Source organism: Ascaphus truei, chromosome 21 (assembly GCF_040206685.1).
Source record: "Ascaphus truei isolate aAscTru1 chromosome 21, aAscTru1.hap1, whole genome shotgun sequence".
Taxonomy (NCBI): domain Eukaryota; kingdom Metazoa; phylum Chordata; class Amphibia; order Anura; family Ascaphidae; genus Ascaphus; species Ascaphus truei.
Window position 1 is genome coordinate 24764277 of NC_134503.1, and position 17238 is coordinate 24781514.

General features: G+C 47.1%; 1 protein-coding gene across 3 annotated transcripts in view; it reads right to left on the bottom strand.

Annotated features, from left to right (window-relative positions):
• Positions 1-733: 733 nt before the first annotated feature.
• Positions 734-17238, bottom strand: part of NR5A1 (nuclear receptor subfamily 5 group A member 1) — a 148368-nt gene continuing 131863 nt past the window's right edge. For all 3 annotated transcript variants that reach the window (XM_075579381.1, XM_075579380.1, XM_075579379.1), the window contains one exon: positions 734-4558. In XM_075579381.1, the coding sequence (XP_075435496.1) occupies positions 4311-4558 (248 nt within the window). In that variant the 3' untranslated portion in view covers positions 734-4310. The remainder of the gene's footprint in view (positions 4559-17238) is intronic.

Below are 17238 nucleotides of genomic sequence, written 5' to 3' on the forward strand. Positions count from 1 at the left end.
ATGAATGGTGACCTCTTAATCATAGAAAGCACTCAAGGCACAGGAAAATCCTATGATCTATGGGGGGGAAAAGTTTTTGAGGTCTAAGTAGGGGAAAAGGCCATTTCGGTTTATTAAATGGACAATGGTACTTACCTGCTTGTATTTTACCGGCTATATTGACTATGGTATTCCGCTAATAAGAATTGATGGTATTATGTGGATATTTTTCCAGTCGCTGTCTTAGATGACTTGTTTGTTTCTGTGGGGAGAAATAAATCAAACCACACTTTGCTTGTTTGGAGTTTTTGTTGAACTTTATTGTCAAGGTGAATAAAAGCATTTGAACGTCTCGAACGTTCCGCCTCGTTAAGACGCGCCCGCCATCACGCTTTAACGGAAGCGGAAATGTCTCTGCGCTAACTGGCAGAGGGCTCGGAGACAGAGGAGCTCGGCAAAGGGTTAAAAAGACATCGCAAAAGGAAGCAGGGTGGTTTTAACCCAGGGAGGGGGGGGGGGCAACTCTAGTCCTCAAGGGCCACCAACAGGTAAGGTTGTAAGGATATCCCTGCTTCAGCACAGGTGGCTCAATCAGTGGCTCAGTCGTTGACTGGCCAACTCCAGTCCTCAAGGACCACCAACATGTCAAGTTTTAGGGATATCCCTGCTTCAGCACAGGTGGCTCAATTAGTGGTTAAGTCATTGACTGAGCCACCTGTGCTGAAGCAGGAATATCCCCAGTATCTGGCCTGTTGGTGGCCCTTGAGGACTGGAGTTGGCCAGTCAACCACTGAGCCCCCTGTGCTGAAGCAGGGATATCCCCAATACCTGGCATGTTGGTGGCCCTTGAGGACTAGAGTTGGCCATCCCTGTTTTAACCGCTTCACTGCCAGCGCATTGCAGGGCCCCCTGGCAGCAAAGGCATGAGGTGAGAAACGCAACACTTCCACAACACACACAAGACCTCTTTACACACTGAGAAAGGATAGAAGCATGAACACCACCAAAGACATGTCGCTGGCATGGTGTGGGATGACCAGTTAACCATTATACACCAGTATATAATACTCACCCCCCCCCCCTCCTCCCAACACCCCAACCACTTCAAGAAACAGCACTCACTTAATGGGGCAGTTCCACTTCCGGACACATATTGGTTGTAATCAATGTTTAGCACAGTGACAAATATCCCAAAAACACAGATTTTTGTTTGTGAGTAGCTTAGGCCTCAAACCTCTCAAGCAAGGGCCACCAATTAAAAAAAGCAACGGCCACCGATTTAAAAAAAAAATCTAAATTGAGGCCACTTTAAGTCCCCAATGTAAGCTTTCTTTTTTACACCTGTATTTTAGTAGAATACAAAGAAAGAGAAAACTTGGACTAAGTAAGTGGAACTGCACCTTCAATCTTTTGCTGCAGGAAGTGCTTACACCACGTTGGAGGCACCGCTGCAGGGGAACTGGTGACAGAGTGACCCCAAAATACCCCTCTTCACTTTGTGTTCTTTTATCTTCTTGATCATTCACTTCATTGTGAAACCACATCGTGCCAGACATACCTCCTGTCACAGAACTTTGGCCAATGGTTTAATACATGAACGTTCTGCCCAAATTCCAGCAGCATTCTTAATCCAGTTACATGTACCCCACAGAGATAAGTATGTGGGTGGTAAGATCCCTTAATGGGCTCTATATTGGCACGTTTAAAGGACCGGAGTTTGACACACAGTTTTAAAGGATAACGAATGATTGTCATGTGTCATTGATCCCACTTCCAAATGTAAGACTGATTTCCTCCAAACTCACAAACTTCTCCGAGCGGAACATGACACTCCCGGGTATTACCAGTACGGATCTGTTGGCTGGTCCCATATGTACATTCCTGGACTAATACGCATTCACTTGCTCTTGGTGGCTCTTATAGATGTGTGAGTGCTGTGGCAATCGACCTGATTCTCTTGTTTTACATGATCTCCAAGATCTGGTGTCTGCTATTTCTACAGGCTGCGATACATTTGATGGGGCAGATATTTAAGGGGTAATGTAAGTGGCAAGTCGGGATTTTCAGCCAAATAGAATAACCCCCTTTAGTCAAAATCCACAGTATCAGCTCATTGTCCCACTGGACAAGTCATTTTATCTTCCTGGGCATCAGAAAAGTAGTGCCAGTGTTTCAGGGCAGAAGTGTGTTGTGCCGGAACATCTATGTACAGCATTATACAACTAAAATGAATGGAGGGTTATTTATTAAACTGCGATAGTGCCAATCGGGGCACAATTGCAGAGAAACTCCATTTGAAGTCAATAAGAGTGGGACACTTCCCTAAATCGGTACGAATACAGTTTATTGAATAATGCCCACGGTCTCTTACCAACATGTGCAGTAATATGCACATCCCATCAGGGATTTGTAGGGCCTAAGAGTAATATAGACGCTGGATGGAGGACAGATTAACCGTGTCCGGTTCTACAAGACTTCTGCATCCCTATTGGAGCTGAATGTAGACTGGAGATTGACTTCAAGAAACAGTTAATAAAATGAATCTTCTGCAGGGATTACAAATATCCTTTGGTGCCCCGAGTCTCATCAATTATCAGGAATAACTACCGAATTTGCAAACCCAGGTGAACGTACTTGGCATATACATTGTGTATTTTGGTGGATATATCAATCGTGGGGCGTTGGGCTTCAGAAGGACCACCTGCTTGCTATAGGAACATTGCGTCTAGTTTGATGAGTCAGTTGCAAAGAAGAAACTGGACCTCAGAGCCTTGATCTAAAATATCTGCTAATGCGTAATTCTAACAGACAGTGTTGGACCTGATCTTTGCCCGTTAAGATACTTTTCATTGGAACAACGTTAGAGGTTATCAGTGATGTTCATGAGCTTACAAGATCCGTCCTCATGTTTACAGCACAAGAAGAGGCCGGTGCGTTCCTGAGAGATGCATGTTCCACAACATCTACTTAAACCCCTTCACGTTGTTCCACTGAAAGAAATCACAAAGCATGGGTCATGTCCCAAGTGCAGTTCCAGTTCCAGCGGGAGGACAACAGAACCGCTTCTGAAGGCCAGGAGGTGGCCTCGGTAAATGAGTATGCGGTCTCCGTGCTGGGTGTGTTGGATAAAAGTTCTTCTTCTAAATGATACATTTTGCGCTGCTGCTTTAACAGGAAAAACAAAACACTTCATAAATACATGCTCTCTGGGTTGTTTTTTTTTACATCGCCAGTGCAAACGGAACATGCACACGCGGCAGTCTTACACCTATGTTAGCCGTCCTGGCAAAGCTGCCAATTTGTAGCCCTTGTTGAGTTAAACAAATGTTATCCCATTTTTGTTTTTGAAACGAAGACCCCAGTTCTAAAAGCATCATTATAAACTAGGCCCTGAGATGCATAATCACATTTTTTTCCTGCTATTCACAGCATTCTGCTTTACAGCACCAGTGGTGCCGTGTTAGGTAAACAATGATCCTTTCATGTTTTGCCAGGACTACATTTGGTAAGAGCAGCCTCCTTTCCTCGGTGAACTAAACACAACTGTGAAGAAAAACAAATGGTATAAATGATGTTACGTGGCTGAGGGCTTTCACTTTACAGCAATTCCAATATACAGATGTAGCATGTTTCTCCATATAACACAACGTTTCCACAGGGTTCAATGTCAGTGCGGGTGCAGAATACCACAGCGAATCCTTCAAGGACGCACCAGAGAAACAAGTTACATCTGTACATTAGTAAATGGGACCGCACCGTACCTGGGAGTCACACATTGCCATAAAGCAGAGCTGCTGTGCTGATGCAGCACAAATCCAAGATGGCGGCCCTGAGCACAGGAAGATGCACCATAGCAACTCCGCGTTACTATTATTTATTCATCACTGTGTAAACGTGAAGTCACTTTGGTTCTAACCAGTGGTGTGGAAAAGATGAAAACAAGATTAGTATAGATAGACTGCTGCTTTAAATAATAAATGTGTTCCCTAACCGTCTCCCACATCCCCCTTTATCCCATGTAGGTTGTTACCCCCATACATTTTAAGAAGCATGATTGTCATGGACCAAAACGAGAGCAAAAAATGGTAGGCATATTAAAAGGCCATTACATATATAATAACACTCATTAAAGAGCCACCGTTATATTAAAATAAATCTGAAACTTTCCAATACTATAGGTTAAATACATCACAGAGAAAACGTATTTTTTTTCTGGACAGGCAGCATTAGTAAAAACCATCTTGCTCTTTGCAAAGTCTCCATTTGGCTTCCCGAAGGTGAGCAATCTCTCGAAGGCTAACGATACAGAGTCACTTCTTCGCGATGTCCCTTTAAGCCCGCTTGGCGTGCAGCATCTCAATGAGCAAGTTGTTACACGGAACCTCCCCGCTAAGGTGCTTGTGGTAGAGGTACTCCTCGGCTTGCATGCTGATGGACCGGATCTCTGCTAACCTCAGCAGGAGCAGACGGAACTTGTCTGTGCAGTGAGGGTAGTGGCACATGGTGTATTCTAGGAGGGCCGAGTTGACCTTCTCTTGGGCGCTCTTTGCTAGGTTGTGGTTTTCCAGGAACTTCTCCTCTGCAAGTAAATACGCAGACCATGAATAACAACTTTCTACAGGCTTGAGCAACATTATCATTAAATATAAGAGAACCCCCCTATATGTTTTTTTTTCGGTGGGTCCCGGCTGTAGGTCTGGGATGGGTGTCCTCCCTAAGTTCCTACACGCGCGCTAGTACTGAGATACTTGGTGAGTAGCGCATTAGGAAAAAGTAAAAAAATAAATAATAGGAATTGCCGCTTTTCTCTGCTACTCTGGACCTAGCTCCACCTGCGTGTCGGTCACTCCTACCCACTCTTCCTGGGTCCTTTATGTTGTGCATTGTGACCTCCTCCAACCAGCATATGTTAACTCTTTCTGCCAGAAAGACCTGCCTCTTAACATCTCTTTGTTATTTTTCCATCACGGCATGCTGGGTACCGCCCAGCTCGGCATGCTGGGTACCGCCCAGCTCGGCATTCTTGGTATTGCTCAGCTGGGCATGTACATGCCTTCCATGCTAAAAAATAAAATCCAACCCACTACAAGACTGAATATAGACCTCACAAGTACACCGCAGAATATTCCGCTTCTAACCAAACACACTTTTTGTGATTTGTACGTCACGTGCTTATTTCTTCTGACTTTAGACTTCCTCCATCAGGTGGTTTGGGTGAGTATTTCCTTCTCCCTATACTTTTATGTCATGTGCCCTCTTCCCCTGTATATTGTACAGGGTTTGTATAATGTACGCGTAATTATGAATGTTTGGCCAAGCAGAAGGGCACCTTGTAACCCTAAGCACAGAACCTACAATATAATGTGTCTTATTTAACCAACGGGCAGTTTGGGCATTGCTCATGATCCCATGTTGCTGACCATGAGTATTGGCAACCCACTTCAGATATACTCACTATCAATCTACAATGCGCCATAGTAACTTTAAGAGTGTGGATAAACCTTTCCCCACTTTTGCCTAAACAAGAAATGTCCATGTTAAGTAGAAGGCAGCAATAGAAAGAAACCGTTATCATATTTGTGTTGGCACAGACGTGCTGTGTAATGAATGTACTGAGCAGTCTTCATGTGAAGTGAGTAGAACACACAGCACGCACGAGGATAGCAAATCGAAACAAGCAGAACATGATGTGTACAATGCGCGGTGTCAAGGCAGCGGAAAGGGCCAAACACTAAAACAAAAGGACGCAAATGAGGATACTCCACAGTGCTCAAAACACAGTACAATCCACAATCCCTGGAGGACAGAAGGAACGTGCCGGAGTACATGAGAATGGGTTGGTCTTTTAGGTCCCATTCACATAGAATATGAAATCAGCGTGGATTGTTTCAGCTGATAAGAACCACGCAAGCCCATCCAAACTGCCCATTCTCCAGCCTGCGGTAACGCCTATTCGATCCGGGGGGCTTGCTTTTGAATTTGGGATATAGTTATGTCACTTGGCTATTGACTGTAAAAAATAATGACCCATAATTACTCAATGGTGCTATTTCATAAGGCAACATCCAGCTCATTCAAGTGAATGGAATGTACGGCCGCGGACATGGTAATACCAGCCGCGCTTCTCAGCGCTCGTGCTCAGCCCCGCCTGCTCAAGCAGGAGCATTTTTGCGTCCTGTCAGGCAAGGCAGCGAGCGCACTTGGGAGGCGTGGCGGGAGGCGGGGCTAGTCCCTCGCACCCATTGGCTGTTTGCGGTCACGTGACCGGCCCTCCGCTCCTGTAAGCGCGAAAACTTAAATGAATCTGTCGGCTGCAATTCACCACGCCTCCGCACGCGCCTGCTAAAGCCACACACACACACCAGATGCAGGAGGTAAGGGTGCTGGCTCAGCGCAGCATTTTTTACCATGTCCAAGGCCTTAGGTGTTTTACGGAGTCGTAATGCTTCTTATGCAATAGCACTACTTGTAAACAAGCATATGTTTAGCATGGGAAACTTCGATTCAGTGTAGGTTGGGGCAGAGGAAGGACCATGCCTTCATCATCCTCCATTTTATATATATATATATATATATATACAATTTGTTCTTTCTGTTTCTTATGCCAATCAATGTATTTACCCAGAGAAAGTGGCTCCGTATTTTTTCCAATGACCTTGGCTCGGTTATTCCTCAGAGATTGGGTTGGTTGGGTGGGTGGAGGTGTCTTTACCATGACAACCTGGTCTCTCCATGACATGAAAAGGGAACAGGCTGACCTAGTGCATCTGGCTGTTCTTAACCCCTTAAATGCCAGAGACACTGCAATACGTTGTATTTGAGCGGTACCCAAGGCCCATAATGCAGGGAAAGGTTTCCCCCCCTCCCCCCCCCAAGAAACGGGACAGAAAGGACCTTCCCTCTGTTAGTATTCCAGCTCCATCTTAAATATTTGTTCAATTACTAGATGGAGTATTTTGTGGGTCTCTTTTGCTGGGACTCTGAGTTCTTGTAAATACCCCCAGAAGAAGCAGCCCTCTGTATAACAATTACAAGGTGGGGCCGATATTATAATTTCTACATCCAGCAAAAGTACAGCAGTTGTAGAAAGAATTAAAATCCCAAATACTGGCTCAGTGTGTGCTCAAAGCGTACCCCAGAAAACCCCACAACACAGGCAAGCTGACATTTTCAATCCCCTTATTTGTTTTTTTATCTCTCCTTTGAAATCTCAGAATGCATGTTTAAACTTTAAGCAGCAAAACCGTATGTGTATATATGTGTATATATGTGTCCAATGGTTCGCAGAACAATATTTATTAGGCTAATGCCTATGTGACATTAGCATTTAATATACTGGATAAGAGTATGAAGTAGCACAAGTCCAGGCAATAAAGTCACAGTGGTAAAGTGATCTTAGTCCAGACATAAAGAGGTGGATCCAAGGTATAACTCCATCCACACAATCTCCTCGCGCATGCGTGTTGTAAAGTGTGTTAAGCCAATTTACTCACGGTCACAATGTGGCACTGGACCTGTATTGGGATCTTTTCCAATATGGCGGACATCTAGGTATTTAATCAGCCTTTTCCAGACATTGGATTGAGAGCTGTCTCAGAGGTTGCAGGACGCAGTCGTGGCTCTGCCCACAGCTGATCCACAGTTGATCTCAGAAAGACACTTGAGGGTCACAATAATGTGTTTTACCTGTATGAAGATCCTTTTCAATAGCCGGGTCCCCAAGTATTAATCACCTGCTTCCAGGTGTCAATTAAAGGCTTCCCACAGGTTACAGCGTTCCTCTGGAGATACCACAGTCAGCTCGCACTCAGGAGTATCCCCATGCTTTACAGCCACATATATACTGTGTGTATATATATATATATATATATATATATATATATATATATATATATATATATATATTCAAGAAGTCCACGATACTCACCAGCTCATAAATAAAAATTGACGCTGTTTTGGGCCTACATGACCGTTTGTCTACAAAAATAAGTACAGTAGACTCCTTTATGACTGTATAGCTTTCTATTTATACATAGTGTGTGTATGTGTGGCACGTTCACTTTGTATTGGCTGTGCCATAGTTCCGTGTAGGTTCACAGAGTAGTGTTAGGACCTGCAAATTTGGTCATACCTTGGCGTGGTATGCAGGGTTATGACGGTTTGGCCAAAGGGTTTAACTAAATAACCAATAAAATATTAGTATTGAAGAATTTAACTTTATACTTATTACCATACAGTATATGTTTTGTCAATTGCATGTAGCATTGGGCTCCCCTGTCTTTTGTTGTATACATTTGCCACGCTCAGTAGCACTCCTTTTGACACGCACACACACACACACATATATATATATATATATATACACATACCCCGGTCATACCCCGGTTTAAGGACACTCACTTTAAGGACACTCGCGAGTAAGGACATATTTTCAATAGCACCATACCCCTGTGTCCGTACACTCACAGACCACAGTAGTAGTGACACGCTGATTCCCCTCGCCCAATAGGCAAACGGCAGCTCGCGCATGCGCCTGTCAGCACGCCCAGAACAGCAACACCGGCTCCCTTCCTGTACCGAAGCATCGATAAGTGGGAAAAAGGTAGTGCTTCACTTTAAGTACATTTTCGCTTTACATACATGCTCTGGACCCATTGCGTACGTTAATGCGGGGTATGCCTGTATGATGTGGTGGGTGTTGGGATTTGAGCGTGCTGGGATCATACATTTTGGAACATTCCACCATAATTTGCACAATTTATGATATTGATTTTATATTTTATATTTGTTCTCATATATTTATAATGAATGTATAATATTAAATGTGTTTTGTAATGAAATTTTATATTCATATCATGGGGAGAAGGGAGTTAATCACGAAACGCGTAGGGTGGTCTTGGGAGTTTGACGAATCTGTAACAAATCTGCTGTGAGCTGTGATAGGAAACGCTGAGGGAAGAGACACTTCCGCGTTTGCGCGCGCAACCCACGTTACACATGTAGCCGGTGTCGGGACTTGTGTAGCAGAGACGGTGTGTATTGTGTTCCGGAGCGCCATATACTACGGAGGTGGCACTTGAAGAGTGGGACTAGCGTTGGCAGTTTCATCTGGGGAAGGTAGTTCCTATAGCCCGTTCCTGCGTTTTGCCTGCCTGAAGAGAGATATTCATTACTACGACTGATTTATGCCTGCTTTTTGTAAGTAGGTTTTCAATTTTTCCCCCACCAGAGCAGAATCTATCAGTCTATACTCCCTGCATATGCTATATTTTATTGTGCATGCTTATATTTTATGTATTTAATTAAATGAGTCATGTCCAGTTCATAAGGTGTTATTTGGTATTGTCATAAGTGTTGTCATTGTTTGTTTAAGTTTGTCAAGTGTTTTATGTGTGTTTGTCTCATCAACAGTTTATCTGGTATACGCTGTGATTGTGTAAGGCTCGGCCTGCCCACAGGCCAAACGAGACCCGGGGACTGAGGTGGAAAGGGATAATACCACACACCTAACAGTAAACGGGGGCACGGCCGGAGTGTGGAAGTAGCGTAGATGGTCCGGGTAACAACAATAGTAAGAGTACCGTACTTGCCAACTCCAGCGGTGGAAGGTAAAGTCCGTAAGCCAATGGTCGTGGAATGGAGAGAGCAGCGTAGTAGAGTGTCCGTAAGCCGTGTCCAAGGGATATAGAAATCTGCAAGGTAGAGAGTCCAACACCAATTCCAAGGGTACCAGAGAGCAGCATAAACGAAGTCCAAAGCCAAAGGTCAATATCCAGGGAGGTCAGCAGAATATCCAAGGACAGGAACAGGGACTGAAAGACAAAAGGGGCCAGGCAACAGCAGACAGCACCAAGGTACAGAAGCTATGCAGAGCAAAGAGGAAATGGTGAGGGGAGACTAAATAGGGGGTTGGGACCTATCAGAGGAAGGAGAGGAATGGAGGAGTGGCCCGAGGGAGGACCTGATAGGCCCCAGCCTCCCAAACACTTCTCTCCTATCAGGCCTTCCCTCGGGCCACTCCTCCGTCCCTCCCCTTGCTCCGATAGGCCCCAGCCTCCCAAACACTTCTCTCCTATCGGAGCAAGGGGAGGGACGGAGGAGCGGCCCGAGGGTGGACCTGATAGGGGAAAGGTGCCTGGGTAGCTGGGGCCTGTCACAGCAAGGGGAGGAGCGGAGGAGCGGCCTGGGGAAGAACCTGATAGGAGAGAAGGGCCTGGGGGGCGGACCTGGCGGGGCAGGGAAGCGCGTGATGTGCGCGCCGCATCAGCGGAGGCGGAGTCAGGTGCCCGGCACCAGTAAATTGAAGCCTGGGTTCGCGCGCGCCCGTAGTGGTTCGCGCGCGACCCGGAAGTGTGGGAGCAGCCGTGGAGGAGGCCGCAAGGAGCGAGGTACGCCGCCGGGGAGCCTGGGCGGCATGGAGCAAAGGTAAGGAGGCGCTGGAAGCGGGTATACCCGCAGCACGGATCCTTACAGTACCCCCCCTCGAGGGTCGGACTCCGGACGAACCATCCAAGGGCTGAGGGGAAATTTTTGGTGGAATCGTTTGAGTAGAGATGGAGCGTGAAGATCCGTATGCGAGACCCAAGAACGGTCCTGAGGTCCGTATCCCTTCCAGTGATCCAAAAATTGGGGCTTGCCCCTGGAGATGCGAGAGTCAATGATGGACTGGATCTCGAACTCCTGTTGTCCTGGTACAATGGGGGGAGGAGGCCGAAGAGAAGGATGAGCGAATTGTTTGCCTTGGATAAACGGTTTCAACAGTGAGACATGGAACACGGGTGAAATTTTCATAGAGGGAGGCAGGCGAAGCTGATAGGCCACAGGATTAATTTGTCTCAGAATAGAGAAAGGACCCAGGAACCTGGGAGACAATTTAGGGGTTGGGGCCTTCAGTTTGATATTTTTAGAAGAAAGCCAGACCTTATCTCCAGGTACGAACTTATGGGCCTCCCGACGAAGCCTATCTGCTTGTCTCTTCTGTCTTAACGCAGATTCTTGTAAAACTGTTTGAATCTTCCTCCATGACCCCTGTAGGGTGGATACCCTATCATCAGCTGCAGGAACTCCGGACCTAGGAGAATGCATGGGAAGACGGGTAGGATGAAATCCGTCGTTTACAAAAAACGGTGATTCTTGAGTGGACTCGTTTTTTAGAGAGTTAATCGCAAATTCTGCCCAAGGAAGCAACTCAGCCCAATTATCCTGAGAATCGGAAGAAAAACAACGCAAATACTGTTCAAGGGACTGGTTCATGCGTTCAGTTTGCCCATTCGTTTGGGGTTGGTAGCCTGAGGAAAACAGAAGGGTAATGCCCAACTTCTGGGAAAATGCACACATGAATTTAGAAACAAATTGAGTACCCCGATCCGAGACAATGGACCACGGGACGCATGAGGGACAATGGACCACGGGACGCCATGAATACGGAAAATCTCCTTTACAAAGATATCCGCCAAAGTACTGGAATTGGGTAGACCCATGAGGGGAACAAAATGAGCTTGCTTGGAGAATCTGTCAACAATTACAAGAATAGTAGTCATACCATTAGACGGGGGAAGATCCACGATGAAGTCCATGGCAATGTGACTCCAAGGACGGTCTGGGACCGGGAGTGGTTGTAGAAGACCAGAAGGCTTTTGATGGACAGATTTATTTTGTGCGCAGACTGGGCAAGAGGAGGTGAAAGCTCTAATGTCCTTTATCATATTGGGCCACCAGAAAGTTCGCCGAATCAGATCCGAAGTCCTCTTAAACCCGGGATGGCCGGCAGATCTGGAGGAGTGACCCCATTCAAGAATCTTGGGATGAAAACGTGGAGCTGCGTAAAGAGGACCATCAGGTACTTCTAGCCCTTCGGGGACCTGTGCTTGAGACTCCAAAATCTTATCCAGTATGTCAAAAGAGGTGGCAGAGATAAACAATTGGGGGGACAGAATACTTTCCGGAACCTCCTGTGACTTCTCCTCAGTGATAAACTGACGGGACAACGCATCTGCTTTGATATTCTTTGTCCCAGGAATATACGAGATGGTAAAGTTGAACCTTGAGAAGAACAACGCCCAACGAGCTTGACGAGGCCCAAGACGGCGAGCACCTTCAATGTAAGAAAGATTTTTGTGGTCTGTCATGATCAGAATGGGTTCCTTGGTACCCTCCAGAAGATGTCTCTATTCTTGTAATGCCATTTTGATGGCCAACAACTCCCTATTCCCCACGTCGTAATTTCTTTCTGCTGAAGAATTTTTTTTAGAAAAAAACCCACAGGGGTGTAGTTTATCTTTGGGGGTGATTCTTTGCGAGAGAACTGCACCGGCTCCCACGTCGGAGGCGTCAACTTCCAATGTAAAGGGGAGGGTGGGGACGGGATGTCGCAGAATGAGGGCTGAGACAAAGGCCTTTAAAAGAGAGTCAAAGGCCCGGCTGGCCTCCAATGGCCAAGAGGAAGGATTGGCCTCTTTTTTGGTAAGGGCCGTAATGGGTGCTACCAAGGTAGAAAACCCAGCAATAAATATCCTACAATAATTTGCGAAACCGAGGAAACGCTGAATCGCCTTTAAAGAGTTAGGTTGTGGCCATTCGAGTACAGAATTGAGCTTCTCCGGATCCATAGTGAACCCTTGATCCGAGACGATGTATCCCAGGAAGGTAGTTGAGGATTGGTGGAAGACACACTTCTCCATCTTGGCGTAGAGCTTTTGGCCTGTAGACGAGAGAGCACCATCTTGGTATGGAGAATGTGTTCCTCGAGGGTTTTGGAAAAAATAAGGATATCATCCAAGTAGATAATTACAAAAGAATTCAATAGATCACGAAAAACCTTGTTCATAAAGTCTTGGAAGACTGCAGGGGCATTGCACAACCCAAACGGCATCACCAGGTACACATAGTGACCGCTGCGTGTGTTAAACGCGGTATTCCACTCGTCTCCACTGCGGATGCGAATCAGGTTATAAGCCCCCCGTAGATCAAGTTTAGAGAAAATCGTCGCACCTTGTAGCCTATCGAAGAGCTCTGGGATAAGAGGCAAAGGGTAGCGATTTTTGATGGTAAATGTTTGGGGGTTTAATAGGAGCTTGTTAGGTGTCCAGTATGTTTTACAAATCTTGTTTAGGCCACAGAAATCGATGCATGGGTGAAGCGTCCCATCTTTCTTTTTTACAAAAAAGAATCCTGCTCCGGCGGGAGAGGTGGATTTCCGGGTGAAGCCTTTTTGAAGGTTTTCTGTGATATACTCGGACATGGCCTCCGTCTCAGGCAGGGACAATGGATATGACCTGGCTTTAGGAAAAGGAGCACCCGGAATTAAGTCAATCGGGCAGTCGAAAGGGCGATGAGGAGGAAGCTCTTCGCATTTGGCCTTACTGAAGACATCCAGGAACTCCGAATAGACGTCTGGTAGGGTGGCGTCTTGCGGGGGACGGGTCTCCAAAACGGCCAGTACTGCAGCAGGCGGAGAAGAGGATTCCACCTGGGAGGATCTCCATTGAATGGGAAACTCGGCAGTCCAATCAATGATGGGATTGTGTAGTTGCAGCCATGGTAAACCCAGGATGATTTGAACCGAAGGGGAATGGATGACATCAAAAGAAATGAGTTCAAAATGTCCATCCTTCATAGAAAGTTCAATAGGAAGTGTCTCCAAGGAAATAAAAGCTGGCTGCAGGGGTCGTCCATCGATAGCCTCCAATCCGACTTGAAAGGCCTTCTCCCGGAGTGGAATATCGTGCTGGATAGCAAAAGCCTGATTTATGAAATCGAGTCGAGGAAGGCCAGAGCGGGAGTTTGGGTGCTGGCATACTTGAGGAGAACAGGCAGTAAGATGCGTTTGGGAAGGCACTGTGTGGAAGAGGGAAGAGAAGAGATGGTACCCAGTGAGATTCCCTCGTACCTCACTGGGCGCTGGCGTTTCCCGGCCTCAAGGGAAAACGCGGCAGGATGCGCCCAGAAGATCCACAATAGAAGCACAGGCCTTCGTTTCTCCGACGTAGTCTCTCCAAGGAAGGAAGTTGATGACTGCCCAGTTGCATGAGTTCCGGAGCTTCCAGTGCTGGTAGGACAGGAGCAGGAGACCTGGAATTAGAAGATATAGAAACAGAAGTACGAGGACGTTGACGTTCAGCCCGCCTCTCCAGAAGTCTTTGATCCACTCTGATGCACAAAGCGATTAGGGCCTCCAGTGAGGATGGCCTTTCACGAGCCGCCAGCTCGTCCTTTAAGGATTCCGAAAGTCCCTGCCAGAACGCCGCAGAGAGTGCCCCATCGTTCCAATCAGTCTCAGCTGCGATAGTCCGGAATTCCAGAGCAAACGTGCCACTGATCTCCGACCCTGCGTAATGTGGAACAAGGAGGAAGCAGCCATATCACTACGTCCCGGGGTGACAAAGACTAAATGGAATTCTCTTTTAAAGTTAGGGAAGTTGTAGGTGAGTTCTGGCTTCAGCTCCCAGATTGGTGAAGCCCAGGCCAGGGTGTCCCCGGTAAGAAGGGAAAAAACATAAGCTACCTTGGTACGATCCGTGGGGAAGCGAGAGGGAGACAGTTCGAATTGAATCTCGCACTGATTTAAAAACCCACGGCATCCAAACGGGTACCCGGCATATTTATTGGGCGTACTGTATGGATACGCGACTCTGTAGAACCCGTTCCTTCACGGGAGACAGTGGGAGGGATAACGGAACTGGAGACATTAAGCTGGGGAATCTGAGAGGTTAGGGTAGCAACCTGTTGGTTAAGGGCAGTAACCTGGTTGTCCAACGTAAAGTGTTTGGAGATAGTGGTTAGGGTATCTTCCACCTCAGGGGGGTCTGGGTCTGTTTGGCTCTGCATAATGTAACGCTCGGCCTGCCCACAAGCCAGACGAGACCCCGGGACTGAGGTGGAAAGGGATAATACCACACACTTAACAGTAAACGGGGGCACGGCCGGAGTGTGGAAGTAGCGTCGATGGTCCGGGTAACAACAATAGTAAGAGTACCGTACTTGCCAACTCCAGCGGTGGAAGGTAAAGTCCGTAAGCCAATGGTCGTGGAATGGAGAGAGCAGCGTAGTAGAGTGTCCGTAAGTCTGGGTCGTGGAGTGGAGAGAGCAGCGAAGTAGATTGTCCGTAAGGCGTGTCCAAGGGATATAGAAGTCTGCAAGGTAGAGAGTCCAACACCAATTCCAAGGATACCAGAGAGCAGCATAAACGAAGTCCAAAGCCAAAGGTCAATATCCAGGGAGGTCAGCAGAATATCCAAGGACAGGAACAGTGACTGAAAGACAAAAGGGGCCAGGCAACAGCAGACAGCACCAAGGTACAGAAGCTATGCAGAGCAAAGAGGAAATGGTGAGGGGAGACTAAATAGGGGGTTGTGACCTATCAGAGGAAGGAGAGGAACGGAGGAGTGGCCCGAGGGAGGACCTGATAGGGGAAAGGTGCCTGGGTAGCTGGGGCCTGTCACAGCAAGGGGAGGAGCGGAGGAGCGGCCTGGGGAAGAGCCTGATAGGAGAGAAGGGCCTGGGGGGCAGACCTGACGGGGCAGGGGCAGGGAAGCGCGTGATGTGCGCGCCGTGTCAGCAGAGTCAGGTGCCCGGCGCCAGTAAATTGAAGCCTGCGCGCGACCCGGAAGTGTGGGAGCAGCCGTGGAGGAGGCCGCAAGGCGCGATGTACGCCGCCAGGGAGCCTGGGCGGCATGGAGCAAAGGTAAGGAGGCGCTGGAAGACGCTGGAAGCGGGTTTGTCTTTCTCTCTTTTACATATGGTGATGTCACCTGTGAGATACGTCTGAAGGACTACAGGTTTACAAGATTGGACTTTATATATGGTCAGATTATTATCTGCACTTTACTCACATTGGTTTATGGACCGAATTATTTGTTTGTATTTGTCCTATTAATGTAAATTACAGTGTGAATAATCAAATCTGCTAATGCAAATCGCCGCCGTTTTTTTAAATCATTTGAATGATTTTAAGTTATCCAATCCCCTTCATTTGGAGCCTACTTAAAGCCATTCAGAACCAAGCGAGCCAAAATCCCTGACGAAGCACCATAGCGAAACGCGTTGGACTAAGCCTTGCAGACCACCGTAGTTGGAGTGACCAATCAGGAATCAGCAACTCGTGTGAGCGATCGCGAGCAGGATAGAGACTGCCTGCTACCCTCGTTGGCTTCCTACCTCTCCCAAGCTGTGCACAAGCCTCGGAGTTCCATTTGAGTAAGAAGTACAAACATCCACAATTTGTATGCTGCAATTTGGGACATAGGAGGATATAAGAATCAGGTGAAAGCTGTCCTAGCTATCCTTTACTCTATCAACTTCTCAGATTGGAAGTTAACCACTAATATTATCTGTTGGTACAATCCCAATATAAAATATAAATTAAAGTGGGATTGACATTTAATTGTGTGTAAATTAATTAACTTTGAACACATTCGCAGTTGAGTATTGGAAACTCTAATGAAATAACAACTAAACATTAACTACATGTGTTTGGAACTGTTTTCAATCAAAACTAAATTGACTGTGCCATCTATGTGGTTTAATTAACCAACTATTAGAGATTAACTCTGGAAAGCTCAATGGAATTTAACAAGTGTTCTCTGTGAATATTCCAGTCACAGTGTTTGAACGATTTAATTAATTTGTTCATTAATATACTGTTTTTTATGTATTTTACATTTCACATACAGTATGTACAATTACTTGAGACTACGCCCCAGAGGACATCTTTCTTCTTACGCTGCGGCCAGACAGGGAGAGAGCGCGCTGACGCTCATGCGCGATGACGTCACGCGCTCCTACTCGGCCGGGCGATTTGTGGCCGGCTAGGTGCGCGCGCTGGGGGGGACGTTCGGGGGGCGCGGCCAAGACATCACAGAGCTGGGTCGCCCTCACGTGACGCGCGAGCGAGCGGCAGATTCAAATTTGCATGCTCCGGGAAGCAGCTAAGCGCCGAGCATGCGCAGGCGCTCGCTCACGCCGGCCACACACATTGCAGCAATGTGTTTCATCGCGGCCAGCGTGTGCGCACCCGCTCAGCGTCACCCTGGACGAGGCCTTACAGACAGGTGGAACCCGGTAGGCTTCACACAGCGCGAGTCCCATTGAAACGCAGGGACCCCCGCTGTGTTAATCCGATGGGCCATCATGGCGGCTTCGGACCATGTCGCGGCACAAGACGGATTTATGTGCAGAATTCACCGATGGCCAGTCGGAGAAACCAGCAAGACGTATCTGTATGCATACACATCAACCTGCTGCATAACAAGGGCGAGAGGG